The sequence below is a fragment of the Penicillium griseofulvum genome (genome assembly GCF_001561935.1).
Source record: "Penicillium griseofulvum strain PG3 chromosome Unknown contig_6, whole genome shotgun sequence".
In the NCBI taxonomy this organism is placed as follows: Eukaryota; Fungi; Ascomycota; class Eurotiomycetes; order Eurotiales; family Aspergillaceae; genus Penicillium; species Penicillium griseofulvum.
This window is the reverse complement of record NW_024467419.1, coordinates 862499-880705: the sequence shown is the minus strand read 5'-3', so window position 1 is coordinate 880705 and position 18207 is coordinate 862499. Positions and strand designations below refer to the sequence as shown.

The 18207-nt window shown below is 47.1% G+C and overlaps 7 protein-coding genes across 7 annotated transcripts; 5 read left to right on the top strand and 2 right to left on the bottom strand.

Annotated features, from left to right (window-relative positions):
- Positions 1 to 4408: 4408 nt before the first annotated feature.
- On the top strand, positions 4409 to 6152 carry PGRI_074470 (uncharacterized protein; the record flags this gene model as incomplete). The annotated part of the gene is made up of 4 exons (XM_040795161.1): positions 4409 to 5130; positions 5187 to 5236; positions 5303 to 5448; positions 5511 to 6152. 4 exons carry the CDS (start codon positions 4409 to 4411, stop codon positions 6150 to 6152), a joined length of 1560 nt encoding a protein of 519 aa, XP_040652838.1.
- An 844-nt stretch (positions 6153 to 6996) lies between these two features.
- Positions 6997 to 7782, top strand: PGRI_074460 (uncharacterized protein; the record flags this gene model as incomplete). The annotated part of the gene is made up of 1 exon (XM_040795160.1): positions 6997 to 7782. One exon carries the CDS (start codon positions 6997 to 6999, stop codon positions 7780 to 7782), a length of 786 nt encoding a protein of 261 aa, XP_040652837.1.
- A 122-nt stretch (positions 7783 to 7904) lies between these two features.
- On the bottom strand, positions 7905 to 8596 carry PGRI_074450 (succinate:quinone oxidoreductase subunit C; the record flags this gene model as incomplete). Its single annotated transcript, XM_040795159.1, has 3 exons — positions 7905 to 8382; positions 8443 to 8506; positions 8560 to 8596. The coding sequence occupies 3 exons, from the start codon at positions 8594 to 8596 to the stop codon at positions 7905 to 7907; spliced, it is 579 nt and encodes a 192-aa protein (XP_040652836.1).
- Positions 8597 to 9770: 1174 nt separating this feature from the next.
- Positions 9771 to 10856, top strand: PGRI_074440 (uncharacterized protein; the record flags this gene model as incomplete). Its single annotated transcript, XM_040795158.1, has 1 exon — positions 9771 to 10856. The coding sequence occupies one exon, from the start codon at positions 9771 to 9773 to the stop codon at positions 10854 to 10856; it is 1086 nt and encodes a 361-aa protein (XP_040652835.1).
- An 891-nt stretch (positions 10857 to 11747) lies between these two features.
- Positions 11748 to 13352, top strand: PGRI_074430 (cytochrome P450; the record flags this gene model as incomplete). Its single annotated transcript, XM_040795157.1, has 5 exons — positions 11748 to 11763; positions 11822 to 12675; positions 12738 to 12848; positions 12919 to 13085; positions 13145 to 13352. The coding sequence occupies 5 exons, from the start codon at positions 11748 to 11750 to the stop codon at positions 13350 to 13352; spliced, it is 1356 nt and encodes a 451-aa protein (XP_040652834.1).
- Positions 13353 to 13771: 419 nt separating this feature from the next.
- On the bottom strand, positions 13772 to 14779 carry PGRI_074420 (amidohydrolase family protein; the record flags this gene model as incomplete). The annotated part of the gene is made up of 2 exons (XM_040795156.1): positions 13772 to 14676; positions 14725 to 14779. The coding sequence occupies 2 exons, from the start codon at positions 14777 to 14779 to the stop codon at positions 13772 to 13774; spliced, it is 960 nt and encodes a 319-aa protein (XP_040652833.1).
- A 263-nt stretch (positions 14780 to 15042) lies between these two features.
- Positions 15043 to 17935, top strand: PGRI_074410 (FAD-binding, type 2; the record flags this gene model as incomplete). Its single annotated transcript, XM_040795155.1, has 3 exons — positions 15043 to 15786; positions 16458 to 16716; positions 16767 to 17935. The coding sequence occupies 3 exons, from the start codon at positions 15043 to 15045 to the stop codon at positions 17933 to 17935; spliced, it is 2172 nt and encodes a 723-aa protein (XP_040652832.1).
- Positions 17936 to 18207: the final 272 nt, after the last annotated feature.

Here is an 18207-nt window from a genome sequence, read left to right as displayed (position 1 = left end):
GGCCCCGCTGATAGCTAATGCGGCATACTCTCCCAAACTAGTAATTGGTAAGTTAGCTAGGTCAAAGCCAAAATGGATGCACTGTCTGACTTACCTGTGCCCGAGTACGAAATCCGGTCGAATATTGAAAGATAGCCACAGGCAAGCGATTCCGTACTCGATAACGAAGCAGGAAGCCTGGGATACCACCAGCAGTTCTTCTTGTGTCATAGGAGCGCATCTATCACTCAGGTATGGCGTTGTTCTGGGATAGCCTAGAGATTCAAGGACTGCATCACACTCATCCACTACTCGTTTGAAAGCCGGTGCTGTGGAAAGCAAACTTTTGCCCATGCCTGGATAACACCCCCCTTGCCCAGAGCAAATGAAGATGATGGGCCGTTTTCCTTGCTGTGTAATTTGCTTCATGATGTTCTCGTTTTCAAGGCTGCTCAGAGCATCCTGTGTACTCTCGCACACAAAAGAAATTCGATGATCGTATATCTCCCGCCTTGCAGTGACAGTGTAACAAACATTATGGAGCTCCGTGTCTGGAGTAATGCGCAGCATTTGAGCGAATGCAAGGCGATATTTGTCCAGGGAATCCGCGCTCTTGGCAGATAAAAGGAAGTTGTATGCAGCTCGTCTCTTTCCCCACTGATTGTTCTCTTGCTTCAGGGGTGACTCTTGAAGAATAAGTGCAGCATTGGATCCCGCTGCGCCAAAGTTATTGAGAAGTGCGCGTCGCGGTTTCTCCGCCGTTGGTGTCCAATTTTTGATTTCGGTGGTGATATGGATGTTGTCAGATTTGCGCGCTGAGAACACGGGATTAATGCTCTTCAATCCAATCTGAGGTGGGATTTTGCTTTTGGTGAGCATCAGCAAGAGCTTCGCTAAGCCTGCAGCACCGGAGGCCGCTTCGGCGTGGCCAATGTTGGCTTTGATAGATGTGAGATGTACCGAATTTCGGGAGGAATGAAGGCTGCTAAATACCGAAGCGATACTTGATACCTCAGTAGCATCTCCAGCCTAGAAATATTCAGCGATGGATGTTTGAGTCAATATATGTGAGGACCTACCTGGGTTCCAGTGCCGTGGGCCTCGATGACGCTGATGGAGCTGGGATGATACCCTGTTTTGTGAAGCAGCCGCTTGAATAATCTGGCCTGCGTCGGTCCATGGGGATGGGTGATCGATTTCGCATTTCCACATTGGTTCACTTCAACTTCCTTAATTACACCATATATGCGGTCATTCTCATCGATGGCATCTTGTAGGCGTTTGATAATGAATATTCCACATCCCTCAGCTCGGCTGTAACCATCGGCATCGGCGTCAAACGCTTTGCATTGGCCATTCTCACTCAGAAAGTGTGCTCGTGCAAGTCCCAGGAACATCTGGCTCATTATCAGTTCCTCATTCATTGTTCAAAGGGCAAGGGGTTGCATTACGTCGGGACTTGTGATTGCGTTAACTCCTCCTGCGATTGCCGCCGAGCAGTCACCATTTTGCAATGCGCGGCAAGCTTGGTAAATAGCAGTTAGAGACGATGAGCATGCCGTGTCAACAACAGCCGATGGTCCACTGAGACCAAATGCGTAGGAAATCTTTCCACTCAAAAAAGCCCGAAGAGTGCCTAGAAATCATTAGTAACTTCCTCACACGTTTTGGAAGTATTGTGGTGGCTAATACCAGGAGAGTAATAGACGTCAATGTCATCAATAAGGTTCTGCACGTAGTCATCGGTTGCAACGCCTATGTAACAACCGATTGAATCGCGTTGAAATGATGGTGTTGCATCGGGGACATATCCGGCATCGTCAAGGGCGATTTTTGCCCCCTGCAGCAATAGCTTTTGCTGAGGATCCATTGACTTTGCTTCCCGAGGAGAAATGTTGAAGAATCCATGGTCGAAAAGGAAAGGGTTTTCCAGGAAGTTCCCAGTACGAGTTGACATTGACCGTTTTCCATCGGAGTAGTCACTAACCTCAAAGCGAGTCTCGGGAATCTAGGATAACGTTAATACAAAAAGGTATAGACCACAAAGAGCATCCAAAATCAGTCAAATACCTCTCGAAGGGCGCTCAGCCCATTCTCCAGTGTATGCCAAAGCTGTTCCTTCGTAGCCCCCATTGGGAAATTCACTGACATCCCCACGATAGCAAAGCCGTCGTGATCTGGCTCGCAAGGTTGTTCAACGGCGCTATCGATAATTCGAGGGATCAAACAAGTCTCCATCCCTATGGATCTGGATGCACGCAACAGAAACGAGTATGACCCAGGGCCAATGGTTGTCACAGTTAGATTCTTTGGGTTGGATTGGATTATGTTTGTCCATGTCTTCACCCATTCAGAAGAGTCAATCAGAATGCAGCGGAGAACATACTCGGCAAAAGATGTATCCAGTTCGCTCTTTTCAGTCAAAAGAGATCCGTCTTTGGCAGACCATAGTGGAATAACTAAGTCGGAGATGTCGGGGAACGCAATGTTCCGTTGTTTCATGTCCTGGAGAACCGCCTCTAGTGTAGTCAATTCCTCGCAGCCCCCATGGTAAAGTCCATAAACGTCGATGGGCTCGCTGTGAGCCGGTGAAGATATATAGTCGGAACGTAGACGCTGCAATAGCCGACTGTCTCCTGTAAGGCTGAGAAAGGTGTTTCCGGAGATGCTAGATATACGAAGGGGGGCCTGTGTAGATACTGGGTGCTGTGCAATGCTTGAATGTTAAATAAAATTGAACACTTGAGTCATCACAGCACTTCATAGTCACCAGAGACTCACATTATTCCTGAATGTATTCAAGGTCTGTTCCATCTCTGCTCTATCAAGTCCAGTCACCGCTAAAGACCAGGGGTGGAGGTGCCAATCCGCACCCCCGAGGTGGGCACTGAGTTCACCCACTCGATAACCGATCCAGAATGCAAGACGCACAGCCTCCTTGGATAATGTGATAAATGTTGAGACATCTTGACTAGAGGCTGCCACAGCTGCAGGCAAGATACCAGAGCAAAGTCCAGCCACTGCTGATCCCGATTTGTGCGGCCAATCTTGTTCGACATGAAGATAGGTTACTAGTTGGTGCACGCATAGAACAACACCCTGGATAACAGGATTCTTTTGGCACTGTTCTGGCATGCCAAGTAAATCCAATGGTGCCCGAACACTTTCAAATATGGCCCAGGTCGGCAACTGGCCTAGGCTTCTCAGGTATAACAGCTCGCCTAGAAAGGCGCTATGGCAGGAGGAGAGTAGTAATGAAACAGTGCTGGAGCTGAGCGTCGCTCTCCGAGAACTTGAGGTCACTGACGGCGAAAAGAGCGTCCGGCTGCCTTGACCACCGAAAAACGCTACATGGATGATATGGTCCATAGTGGGCGATTTTCCTGCAGATTCAAAAAAGAAAGATCCATGCGAATATATGTATATACATAGGTATCTAATATAACAGAAATAGGTTCAGAGGTCATAAAACATACTAAAAATCCTGTGGATCGTTGGGTCTAAGCAATAGACCACCGGGGCCGCCGTAGCCTATAGTTAGGTTGTGACCAATAAGCACGTGTATTTGATTACTTGATTTGCAAGCATCTTACATACCATACACTGATAATACTTGTAAAATACTTCGGTTTCTATGAGATCGTACTAGGTAGTAAAAGGAGCAAATAACTCTGGATTTTAAATACGCACACTTCGTCCGCAAGAGTACTTAAGTATCCATGTGGCATATGTATCTAGTTGGAATAATTACTGTCAAACTTGTGCGTAGAAATACTAATAAAATATGAGCCCAATCGTACAACCTTCGTCCAACATGACATAGAATGTTTACATCTTCTTTTCCAAATTTGATCAAGTAATCAGTTGAAACATCTGAACGAATATGTATTATTGTAGGACTGGGGTCTTGAATTACAATACCATACATTCTTTCCTAGTAAGTACTACATAGGTATATTCTGCCATAACAAACCAAGATCCAACTGTGTACTACAAAGCATTCCGGGTCTTTCGATTCTTTCGATACAATACGTAATTACTGGATGCAGTTAATCTTAATACCGAGTAAGCTTGTTCAAATCGTCTAAGATGTGGATTACAGTGTACGCTTCGACCACCGTGCATAGTGCCAGCACAAGCTGGCCCTTGAACTCCGTACTAAGCACGAAGTGGAGAGAGGTGCTGAGGCCTTGGTGCCCCTGCCCTGTAGTTCTGTAGGTAGTGTGGAAAATTGAGCTTCTCTCTTCTACCTCTTCTCAATTGGTCTATTCCTTCATCCATAGGATGCATCATCCACTACCCCAGATCTATGGATTGAGACTAGTGGATTTCATTCTAGTGCCTTGGCCGCTTGAATATAAGTATCATCCCGACAGGACTAGCTAATTGTGTCCAAATTACTCACCTGCTGTTGCTCAAGAATACGGCCATGGATCCGCCACTGAAAGTCGTCGTACTAGATCTGTGGGATATATTGCTATCCCAACCTGTTCCCGTCAGCACCAACATTTCGCGTCATGTGTTGAAAGATATATTCTCTACCGACATATGGCATAGCTACGAGTGTGGCCAGCTCAGCGATGATGGCATTTGCCAGGAGATTGCCGTGAGATATTCACTGAATGTGGCCGATGTCGTTGTTATCCTAGAGCAAACCCAGAAGATCGACACTCAAGATGAAAGCCTGATACAGAGTCTTCAAGCCTTGAAAGGAAAAGACGGCAATGGTGTTTTTCTATGCGCGATGCTGAATGTTTCGACCGCAGGTTACGCAACTATCCGTCACCGGATCGCAGAGTGGGCCATTTTCGACCGGGTCTTCACATCCAGTCAAACGGGCATGCGCAAGCCTGACTTGGGCTTTTACCGACATGTTCTCAGTGAGATCCGACAGTCTCCCGGGGAGGTGATCTTTGTCGAATCAAACCCCGAGCACGTTCTACCTGCTCGATCAGTCGGGAGTCGCGTCATTCTGCACACAGATAAATCGAGTCTGTTTCAATCTCTACAGAACTTACTGGGAAACCCCATTGAGCGAGGAAAGGAGTTTCTCCGAGCCAACGCACAACACCTAGACAGCGTGACAAACACTGGTGTCACTATTCGGGATAACTTTACCCAGCTCTTGGTTTTGGAAGCTACTAATAATCGGTATATTTTCGGACTTTCCAAGTGAATGTGGCCGCAAGCTAAAGACTACAATCCAGTGATTTGATATACCTCGAGGAGCACTCAAGGACGTGGAACTTTTTTATAGGTGTGTCGAAATATATTATCGTGCGAGATTGGTGTCCGAATCCCGAGTTCTTACTGTGATACATAGGGAAGTCATTGCTCACGAGTACTAAGTATCCTGATGACTTCGACACTACATGCACAGCATTGACCGTCCTGGACCCTGACACCAAGATTGTATCTTCGGTCTTGGATGAGTTGGTTGGCTATGTCAGCAACGACGGCATTGTTCTGGTATTTCCCCACCCCGCAATGGACAATTCCAAGCAAGAACTGATTAATCTCGATTGGGGCAGACCTACTTTGACCGTTCTAGACCCCGAGTGGACCCAGTTGTCTGTGTCAATGTTCTAAGGCTTTTCTATAAGCATGGACGCGGTCAGGAGTTACAAAAGACCCTCCATTGGGTGCGCGATGTGTTGAAGAGCCGGGCCTATATCGAAGGCACGCGATATTATCCAACCCCGGAAGCATTTCTGTACTTCCTCAGCCGTCTGCTCGAGAGTGCCAACGACATCTACATCCACGGCGAACTGTTCCAAATTCTCCGAGAGCGAGTCAAGGAGCGCGTTGGGCTTCCTGGCGATGCACTATGTCTCGCCATGCGTGTACTCACCTGTCAGTATGTCGGAATTCCAGACGACGCCGATCTAGCAAAACTTCGTTTGATGCAGCGTGCCGACGGGGGATGGGAGCCCGGATGGGTGTATCGGTATGGTAAGACCGATGTCAGAATTGGAAACAGGGGACTGGCCACAGCTTTGGCTGTGAATGCACTCTCGCAAGCAGAGGTGGAGAGGACTTCCCGAGACGCTAGGCCCAACCATGAAGGGGTGGTTAGTACCAGTATCCCAACAGGATTCAAGACATTCTACTGGACTGTCGTGAACTGGATTTACTCTTATCCGCAATCGGTCAAGACCTCATCATATAAATGAGTGTGTTTGAGATAGACGAAAGCTAGCGTGTTAGATCTATCAATGTTTGCTCTCTTTCTTTGAATGTTTTTGCTATGTTTGGCCGCTCCTCGCCCAGGTGGCTGCGTAATCTTACAGTATTATTCTTTACCGACGATACATGATACAGGTACTTGAATAGCCCTAATTATTGATACAGCCTATAAGAACCTAGATGGTAACGGTTTTTTTCGAATTAAATGAACAACAATACTTCTAATTATAGCAACCATAGCAATAATTTCGAAAACATTGGAATAGTATGTAGCTACACAACAGCCAATCACTCCTACACGACGCCTAAAAAGACTGGAAACAGCTTGTATTGAATATATTACTCCAGTGATGGTGGGGGATAGTTAATCAATAGACCTTAGAAATGTAGGAAACCATGGCAGAGATGTATAAAGAGCTATGGAGAATATATCATCATGATAATCATATGCAAAGACCTCTCCAATGTAAACAATTGAGATCTTTAAAATTAAACAACAATCAAACATCAGTAGGGGGTCCATACAAATGCTCAAGATCTTCGTAGGTTTATTTTACCGTTTTGGAGGAGACTTTCCAAACTTGGCATTCTCATCACTCGACTCCGTACTCAGCACGGAGTCAGGTCATTACCACAACGTCTTTAGTATGTCCCAATATCAAATGACACAACGTCTTTAGTATCAATGTCAAAGGCTAGCCAAAACAGTATACCCAATAATATGCTATAAGAGCTACTGTGCTTCATCTGACAAAATATGAGCAATTAAAAGCAGCCATGACTTCAACTACCGGCAAGCAAAGCCGATCGCCAGTGGCAAAAGTATCACGCATGCTGGATTCCCTGGAGGCCCTGCTGCACCGCCTCTGCATACGTTCCCAACTCTTCACTCGGAAAAAATGGCAGTACTTTTGTCTCCTAAGCGGCCAACTATCATTCCTTTGCGCCTTCATGGTCCTCGTCGCCGCAGGGTTTCTCCCCCCCATGAAGCCAACCTGGTCAGCCGAGAGGGTTCATGAACACTATTTCTCACACAAGGAAGGCATCCGGGCCAGTGTGCCCCTCCTCCTCCTCTCGGGCGGCCTCTACCTACCCTTTGCAGCTGTACTCTCCAAACATCTTCGGCAAATTCCCGGAATTGATCCCATCCTCCCCGACCTCCAGCTAGCAGCTGGGGCTGCTGGTATTTTTTCCATCATGGTCCCCGCTAGCTTCCTTGGGTTGATCACTTTCCGCGACTACGGGCCAGAATTGACCCTGTTGATCAGCGACCAGTTCTGGCTGAATTTCTTCCTGCCCTGGCCTACATTTTTAATCCAGGCTTGGACCGTGTCTTGGGCCGCTTTCGCCGATACCAGCGAAAACCCGGTGTTCTCGAAAACTGTCGGGCTAATCAATTTTGTGGTACCCTTCTTTTACCTGTCACTTACTGGCGTGCATGTTCAACATGATGGACCCTATGCTTGGAGCGGTGCACTTACTTTCTGGGTGGCGGCGGTAGCTTTTGGCGTTCAGATTGGAGCGGATACCAACTGCCTTTTCAAAAGGATTCGGGCCATGCCTGATGATGATGGCATTGAACAAGTGCAAGAAGTCCACTACATCGCAACACCATAGGTTAAAATAAGAAATACAGTTTTGAATTTCACTCAGATGAGCCATTTAGTTGTCTTGTAGCTAGATTGTAAATTAAACACTCCGGAAATTACTTGACGTGTAGTTGTAGACTGGTGAATGGCTCAAACCACTTCGGCATCATCCTTCTTCGGTTTCCAGAGTGCCAAGAGTACAGCGACAACTGTTGAGGCACCGACTACTGTCCAACCACTCCGAGATATTTGTTGGTTGGTGAGCATTCGGCCGGTATCCCAAACCAAATGACGCATTCCATTCATGCCGTGGAAGACGAATGGAAGAGCAGCTCCGAATTTCAAGGCAAACTGTACGGATGGCGAAAGGCTACTAAACGCAGCTACTAATGACTCGGACCCAATATTCCACCCGAACAGTGGGGACGCAAGATAGGCGGTTGCGTAGAGATACAATCCACCCGAAAGGGCAACGCCAGTAATCCGAGTCGCTATGCTGACAATCCAGGTAATCTGAGGACGGTAGATAGAGAGATGAGGGGAGACTGGACGTCTTAAGCGTTGCTGTATGAGAATATCGGCATTTTTGGGTGTCTTGTTGAGCTGCGATGAATATCTGAGGCCGAAACTGTAGACGAGAATCAGGTCATTAGCTAAACGTGAAGATGGCCGTTTACGGGCTTCTTACCTTCTTGGTATCGCACATCGAGAGGTCACGCCCGCGCGGCCAAGCCCAATCTGGGCGGAGCGAGCTTAGAAACAAGAGGTCAGCAAGGGTGATCTCAGATCAGACAATAGTGCATACCGTAACCTTGTAGAGGTCGTAATCTGATGGAAAACATAACTGATCAGATAAGTTAGGGAGAGATATCAAGCGAAACAGTCGGCTAAGGAAAGGAAGGGGGGAGGTTTGACAGTTTTGTTTTCCGCTGGGCCGATGCCATGCACTAACCAACCAGCAAGGAACCAAAAGCCAGGGCCGGGGCCTGTCAGTGGAGCACGGGACGGGCCAGGATCACGATCCTTCGGGGTAGCAACGGCTTTTAACTTTTCCGGTTCCCAATCCGAAATTCGGAGGATACCATACAGTCTTACCTACAAACTTTGTTTCACGAACCTTGTTCTCCAAGTCTCAAAAGAGCCGCACATGGATTATGCAGCTCATTTCAAGGCTTTTTTTTTCTGTCTCGCAAATTGAGGTCAAAGTAAAAAAAAGCAAAAAACTACTATTTGGGTGATCCCTTCCATATTTGCTTGGAAGGGTCCGTATTTTTTTGTAAAAGGTTTGTGGGGCCGTAATCGGTCCGACAACCTAAAAGGGTTATTGGGGTAGAGACCTTCCAAGGTTGGGACAATATGACAAACGTTGGAACCTTAGAACCCCACATGGATCGTCGACGAATAAATTGACTTTATGCCAATCTTGGAAGCCTTGTCCTTCCCAGGTTGTATGGAACTTTATCTGCTACATTTACGCGGCCTGCATCGGAGAAGAAACCGGAAAGACCCACATAGCGAGATTTATTGGTTAGCCCAGCCGAGAACTACAAGTAGGTAATCTAACTTTGGCACCCATATGAATCCTGAGCAAACGAGCAAACTGATCCTGCCATGAGTTTCATTGCCGTCTAGTTTTGGCCCCCGCCACTATAGTCTCTCACTGTGTAGGATACCTGAATACGCCCGAGATTATGTATAAGGCGGGCCGCTCTGACAGCACGCAAGAATGGACATTGTTATTTACTATATTGTTCACAATACTTGTCTTGGGAAGAACCTCGAACATTCCGTCACAACTCCACCCTCTCAACTGATTGGTACACATTAAGGACAGGTGCTCCAGACAAACTACCTACCTGCTCAGCCGAACGCCTAGCACTGCGAGTCAATTTCAAAGGTGCAGTAAGTATAATGTGCCACTAGGTACCTCCACCTTGGGAAGAACTGGCTAATGTCCCTGATTCCAGAAATAGAGCCCACTATTCAAACTTCAAGTATACCTAGGATCAGTCACCCATGCAGCCGATACCAGCAACCGATGTATACTTCACCGTTGACGGCCAAGGCGCTGTCACGGCGATCAAAATCAACGACGGGGAAATTATACAACGAAAAGTCTTCTCACAATCTCAGTTGCCACCAGCCTGGGTGAATGCTCTGCATGAGATGATAGCTAGTATGGATGCAAATCCTATTGAGCCCCGCAGTATCTCGTTTCTGCAGCAGCATAGCAGTCACACTCTCGCATTCGACCAGACATGCTTCGCTCCTACAGATATGGGACACGGACCATCAGGCACTTACATAGATCAGTTCCTAGATGCACCTCCATACCCCACACTCCCCTTGGAAGCCGAGGCGAGGACCGCAGAATCGGGTGTTGTATTTCCGTTTGACATCCCTGCCTTGTCCGATTCCTGGGATCTTCCCGATCCGTTTGACATGTCTTGTGTTCCTGTGTTGCCCGAAAATCCCCCAATTGGTCAAATTCCAGGAGAACCTAATACGCAGAGCCCAGGGGCCAGTGTCGGTAGTGAATCGAGACCTATGGGACTGAAACGAGCACAAAAGCTTCATCGAATGTTGGGTGCGCTGGAGAACCACGAAGTGGCTAGCAAAGAAGATCATAACAGACAGATTGAGGGACTCTACAACGGCCCGCAACTATTTTCGTGCTCACAGGATATGTCGATGGTCCAGTTCGCTGCAGTTCTTGGTAAACACAGCAGCGTTTCCTCCGCGGTAGGGACAATTTACGGATTGCTTAGTTGGAATATTTTTGGATTGGAAGAGGATCGCCTTGTCAAAAACGACAGGCTCTCACCTTATATTGCAGCAAAGCAGGTCCGATCAATTGCCTTAGTCACATCAACTGATCTCGCTGACCCACAATACATACAGATGAATCAAAAGATGACGAGTGCGCTCCGCCGTCGTGGAAAATCGAGTGATTGGGCAAGTGATGGACGCAGGGCGGCAAAGGCAGTATTCGGTGTCTTGGAAGGTGTCAGTACCAATGAACAGTCATTCGCATTGATTCTCCTTGCAGGTAGGGTATCCATCTCTACATGTGTTGGCGCCTCTACTTACCTATTTGCATAGAAACTTTCAGTCTGGACTATCTTTTGAAAATCGCACACTTTCCTTCTCTTAGGTTAATTTTCCGAGAGCAGTTCGCGCGGATTATTAAATCTCGAACTGCGGAATGGGAACGCTGTCTGGAAAATGGCTATAAAGTGTTTGACTATCAAGCATTCTTACGTCTCAGAAGTCACTCTCTACCAGGCTACGACTTGGGAAGTCAAGATTCATGAACATTGGAGCATTTTCGGATTCACTACAGAGATAATCTAGATTTCGAAGTTTAGCCCCCTAAATTCGCTTAGAGGATCATGAGAAGTACGGAAACACATCAGTGGAGATCTTACTGTAAAAAAAGACCCTATCTCCTTATTCTCAATTCAACGTAGTAGTTTGCTCAATAGCGCACGTTTGAAGAGATCAGCGCTGCCTCAACAGCGTAACCCCAATTACCGTTCTCGGGGAATCTATGGATTAAGTTAGCAGTCAGCGCTAGATATGCAAATCAGCATTCGTGGCTGAGGCTGCAGATAAATTACGTCTTAAACGTTTTTTAGATGATTAAACTCCGTACTTAGCACGGAGCTCCAATACTAGAGATAAGTTACAATCAGGCAATCTGTGATTTATGATGTCTATTGTCACTATATCTTCATTTCCATGTCCAGCAGACTGAGAAACATCTCACACCCATACAGTCGTCTGTGACCAATAATGATATTGGTAGATTACTTTGCGCTATGGCCTGTCACCATAGCGCTTGTCGGCCTCTTTATTTTAAAATGTTTAGTGGGAATTTATTGGCATCCATTAAGTGGATTTCCTGGACCAATACTTGCCCTAATCGGTCCTTTCTACGAGTTCTATTATGATGTCATCAAGGATGGAACATTCCTCTGGGAAATTGAAAAAATGCATCAGAAGTATGGTGAGAAGACTGTGCCCATTTCAATCTACTTTGGTAGGAAACGCTAACCATCCAATAGGGCCAATCGTCCGAATCAACACGAGGGAGCTGCATATTCGCGACTCGGAATTTTACTCCCAGATTTACGCCGGAAATAGCCGAAAAATCAATAAAGATGCCCCAACGGTCCAGGCCTTTGCCGTGCCCACCTCTGTGGCGGCTACTGTGGACCATTACCACCATCGTGCACGTCGCGGCTATATCAACCAGTACTTTTCCAAGCGTTCTATTGTCGACCTTGAACCAATCATCCACGAAAGAGTTGACCGATTATGCGGACGTTTCCAATTTGCGCTCCAGACACAAAATGTGATCAGCTTAGACTCGGCCTTCTCTGCTCTGACAGCGGACATCATCACCTCCCGCCTGTATGGAGAGCACTTTGATTATTTAGGAATCGAAGATTTCAAGTTCGCCGTGCGGGAGACATTCGAAGGCATGTCGCTGGTGTTCCACTTATCTCGATTCATCCCTTTCATGATGGCAACTCTCAAGCTCCTACCAGTTGCGATGATTAGATCGATCATGCCAAGCGCTGCTGATCTTCTAGACATTCGCGAGGGTATCAAACGCAACCTTCTTTGTGCTCTAGACTCTAAACAAACTCAGAATGTTCAATCAGTCATCGCGGCTGCGCTTAAAGATCCAGAGATTCCACAGGAGGAGAGAAGCATTGATCGTTTAATGGATGAAGGTACCACTATTATTTTCGCTGGGACAGAAACTTCTGCGCGAGCTATGAGTGTGGCATTTTTCCATCTTTATGACAACAAGTCACATCTGAAGAAGCTTCGAGATGAGCTCAGCTCCACCATCGGCACCCGACCAAGCAAAGAATGGAGTCTCTCTGAGCTAGAAGCTCTTCCATTCCTGGTGAGTCAAATTCTCCCCACTGGGTGACCTTGCCATTACCTTCCTTAACCTCGTATATATAGACTGGTGTCGTGAATGAATGCCTTCGTTTATCTTTCGGTGCTGTTGGACGTCTTCCGCGGGTATCTACGCACGACGCGCTGCAGTACGGGGACTATACGATCCCACCGGGCGTAAGTAATTCATTATTCTACGGTCTCCATTCCATCTCAAATTATAACTAATACGCACTTGCCATAACAGACTCCTGTTAGCCAATCTACCTACTTCGTTCATACAGATCCAGCAATATTCCCCGAGCCATTTGTCTTCGACCCCACACGATGGATCAAGGCTGAGAATGATCGCGTACCGCTGGGAAGGTACCTGGTCAGCTTTAGCAAGGGTACACGCCAATGCCTTGGATTGAAGTAAGCACCCCTTGATAACCGCCGAATCAGCATGCGTCTAATCGAACATAATTTTTCAGCATGGCAAACGCCGAGCTCTACATTGCTATTGCTAGAATTGCAAATACATTTGACATGGATCTCCACGATACGATGAAAGATGACATTGAGGTTCATCATGTCCGTCTGGTAGGATATCCGAAAAAGGTGCAGGGACAATCTCCAGGAAGGGGCCAGGTCAAAGTCAAAATGACCGGCATGGTCGAAAGAAATGTTGAAGTAAGCTAGCGGTGTTGGTAAAGCTAAATATACCTAGTTATTTACTCATTTGTTTTAAAAATTTTCCTGATTTGTGCTCTAATGGCTTGCTCTAGCAGCAACCAGTTGGTTTGGCGGACTTGGGATACTTCATATATGATCTGCCTATTGTTGGGGTACTGAAACAATGCTTTCAGCTAAAATATTACGCCTACTGAAGACGAGACCTAAAGTTTATTTAAAGCTTGTTGTCTAGCCTGTCAGTCATTATGGTTTTCTGAAAGAAGCACCCAGTGCGAAACTACACTATGCCTAACCAATGGAGTATTTATGCTCAGAAGGGAAGGGATCATACATAATTGTGAGTGCTATGAAGAAAGGAGAGTGGGGGGTACTAATATCAAATTAGAAAATACATCCCTGTCTTCTTCATTACATCCTTCTCGCCATCACTGCTTCATAAGACGCGGGAAGAGCGCCCGCGCATTCTTCCAATTGATCATCTCTCTTGTCTCATCGGTCATTGGGTACTCGTCCAATTCCCTTGCAAAGGCAACAGTTGCTGGAGTTGGCGCAAATGGGAAGTCACTACCATACAAGATATGGTCGTGAGGCACATGCTTCAGCAACAGATCCAAAGTATAAGCAGAGCTCGACAGAGCCAGGTCAAAGTAGAAGGTTTTGAAATCCTCAAGAATCTCATGGGCCGGCTTGGGTGGAGGGTCGATGTGCGCGGCAAACATTGGAATGAGAGCCGACGCTCGTCGAATAAGGTACGGGAGCGTCCCGCCGGCATGGGACAAGATAACTTTGCAATTGGAAAAGCTCCGCAGAGTGTTGTTCATGATCATATCCAAAGCCGTGTTTGTGGTTTCCTGGGGGAACTCAGCGACACTGGGGTCAACGTATTGGTTGAACCGGGGCCCCCCGAGGAAGCTGGAACCTGGGTGCACCAACACCACCGCAGAGCGCTGGTTCAATTCTTCCCAGATAGGGATGAAGGATGGATTGCCTAGGTATGCATCACCATAGCGAGCAAGCAACATGACACCATCTGCTTGCAAATTATCGAAGGCATGGCGGATTTCCAGCAAGGCATTTTCGGGCTCTAAGAGCGAGGGAATCGCTGCGAAGAATCCAAATCGCTTGGGATCTTGATCTCGTACTTTGGCTGCATACTCGTTGACCTGTCTTGCTACTTCACTGCCTTCATTGCCCTCAAAGGCAAATGTAATTGGGAAGGACAGAATGGCAGTGCCTGTTCCAACTTTTTCCATGTACTCGCTGCTCACTTCGGGTGACCAACGCGGGACTGGTGGCAGCTTTCTCTGACCAATTAGAGACCGAGCAAGTTCTGGGGTATGTTAGCGTTGTATAGATTCTGTAGAGATTTAAAACCTACTCGCCACGACTTCCTCGGGTAAATAGTGGTGGTGGACGTCAATCTTTCCATCCATGTTGATTGCTTTGATTTTTCCGTGTAGTTGGGAATGCTTTGATTCTAGTAAATTCTGTGACTATTTTATAGTAGTTCAATGTCAGCCGTGTAGAGTCCTAGGCACATAATCATAGCTAGGTGGGTATAAGTACCTCAGTAGGCATATGCTCCGTGCCAGACACGGAGTATGAGAATGCTCCCACAGGTGCATATATTTAGCCATATTCTTCGCAAAAATGGCTATATTTGTTCTATGGTCAACCAAGTCCCTGTTTCTTGAAAATGGCCCCCAAAGGCAGTGGCTCGACTATCCTCTCTGTCCTCCCTAGTCCTTGGGTACCGTATGCTCAGTTAATTCGACTTGACAAACCCATTGGATTCGCTATTGTCTATCTCCCGTACCTCATTGGTATAATTTACGCGGCTAGTATCGCACCCGACGCCCTCCCCATCTCCGAGCTCTTAGACCGCGCCCGGATCTTCCTGACAGGGAGCATCATTCTGCGCTCCGCAGGATGCACCTGGGATGATATTGTCGATCAAGACCTGGATCGCAAGGTTGGGCGCAGCCAGGGACGGCCAATTCCAAGAGGCGCCGTCTCTACCACCAATGCATTTTTGTTCACACTTGTTCTCTCCGCCATAGGCGTATACAACCTCCGATTGCTACCTATCGAATGCTCGTTCGACGCAATTGTCATCGTTGTTCTGTCCTTGGTCTACCCTTACCTCAAACGAGTCACCAATTACCCTCAGGTCGTGCTTGGCCTGACCATCGCATTTGCTATCATTATGGCAACACATTCACTCGGTGTGGATCCTTGGGCCTATCCGACTCACATCTCCACATTGAGTCTGTATTTTTCAATAGTGCTCTTGATGATGTTGTACGATATCATCTACGCACGACAAGATACTGCGGATGATGTCAAGGCTGGGGTCAAGGGCATGGCAGTGCGCTTCCGACATTCAATCAGGTTGTTGGCTTATATTATGGCACTGGCCATCACGATCTTTCTGGGTATAGTGGGTATCGGTTCCTCCATGGGCCCTATATATTTTGTCCTCGCAGTTGGCGGTACAGGGTGCAGCTTATTTTCCATGGTCTTGTTGATGGATTTAAACAACCCCGATAGTTATCATAGATGTGTTGGGAGTGCCTATATGGTGACTAGCATCTGCATTCTTGGAGGGATGGCTGGTGAATATGCTTCAAAGTTAACAAAATAACAACGTCCACCGGTGTCGTTTTCAACCATATAGTCAACCATTAGCTGGCAAACATAGATATTGCTTCCAAAACCACTGGATTTTGTCGTACTACTCCTTCGGTATAGCCTATATTCCATTTCCCATAAAACTACGTAATTCTCATAGTCATATTTGGCCTATCAGAAAGTAGGAGCGACTTTTCGTGTGAATCATGACTATCATTTTTCGAATACACACGTTTGGTATAATGATTGTCAAAGCTTTAGAGCTAGTCCAGATGTACAATTGTCCGTTTCGGTGTTTCGGTATTTGCTCAGGTGCCAAAGTTGGTGGTGGGTAAGTGTTTCTTAACTGAGGTGGCGAGAAAAGAATTAAAACCACCTGAGCAACCAGAGTTTCTTTTATCCTATCTGTCTTAATCATTCTTGCTTTGGCTCCAGGCTCTTAAGTAGCCAGTTCTTTATTAAGTGAACTCGTCTTTCTAGATTGAAATCTCTACAGTGATTATGGGTGAGATCTCGTTCGAGGAGCAACTGCTCCGTACTGTTGGAAGCGACGATTCTCTCGTTACCTTCCCCGTTTCTCCTGAGGGAATTCCGGTGTTCAATCGCAACATTCCATTGACCCCCAAAGCTATCACCTTTCCGCAATCTGTCGAGCAAGTGGCGGAAATAGTGAAGCGTTCTGCCGCTGCCGGCTATAAGGTCCAGGCAAGGAGTGGCGGGCACAGTTACGCCAATCATGGTATGAATCCAACTAACTGACTGCCTTGACTCAAAGGCTAATTCTTTCAGGATATGGTGGCGTCGACGGAGCCGTAGTCGTGGATTTGAAGAATCTACAGTATCTCTCCATCGACGAGTCGAGTCACGCTGCAACCTTTGGGGCGGGTGCTCATCTTGGAGACATTGCGCGGTTTCTCTACAAACAAGGAAGAGCAATGGCACATGGAACATGCCCTGATGTTGGGATCGGTGGACACGCTACCACCGGTGGTATGGGCCCCGCTTCACGCCAATGGGGGCTAGCGATTGACCAAATCCTCGAAATGCAAGTTGTCCTCGCGGATGGACAGATCGTTCGAACATCTCAGACAGAGCACGAGGACTTGTTTTTTGCTCTAAGAGGTGCCGGTGCTAGCTTTGGGATTGTGACTGAGTTCGTGATGCGGACGCAGCCGGCACCCACAGAGGCCGTCCAGTATGAGTATGTGCTCGAATCCACCAATCCAGTTGTGAGGGCAAATACCTTCAAGGCCTGGCAGCAGCTGGTTGCAGATCCTGCTCTCCCGGTGGACCTGCACAGCATGATTGATATTTTCGAACACAAGATAGTGATATCGGGAACCTTCTTCGGCACACGGGAGAGCTTTGACGCCCTTAACCTGGACATCTGCTTTTCAGATATTCAAGGCAACGTCACTGTCACATCAGACTGGATGCAGTTGGTGGATAGTTGGGCGAACCATGTGCTTCGCGAATTCGGTGGCGGTGTGCCACGAGCTTTCTACGCGAAGTCGTTGAACTTCAATGCGCAGAGCATTCTACCGCCAGCTGTTGTCGATACTTTATTCCATTTCTTGAGTACATGGGCTCAGGGTCGAGGAAGGCTTTTCCTATCGTTTCATCTCGGAGGCGGCGCCATTTTGAATGTTCCCAAAGGCGAAACGGCGTATCCGTATCGAGATACGCTATTTTGGGGCCAGTTTGCTGTGGCCGGAATGGGAGTCGTTCCTCAAAAGTCACAGGATTTTGTGAACTGTATTGTTGGTATTATCACTGGAGGCATGCCAGACGGCATCTTTGGGGCATACGCAGGACATGTGGATCCCTCCTTACTCAATCCTCAAGATGCGTACTGGGGTCCAAGCCTCCCCAGACTGATGAAGATTAAAACATCTGTTGATCCCCAAGACGTTTTTCATAACCCGCAAAGCGTCGCTGTGCTCGAACCAAGCACTTGAGTTGTTAGTGGTATTAATGGATGATGGTCAGGTAGTCACCCAAGATATCAGATTTAAAGCTCCCACGATCTTCATCACTCTAGTCTCTATATCACCCTATTCGTTCCGCTACTCTTTCCCCTTCTTTATATGTAACAAAAATTTAGGAATACGAAGGTCTGAATGCTGCTAAAGTGCTCACACTAGATCTCGTAAGTGCAAAAATTCGGAGTCTGCATGTAGAGAAACTACATTTTCTCCAATTTGTGGTACAAAGTGCGGTGTAAAAAGAT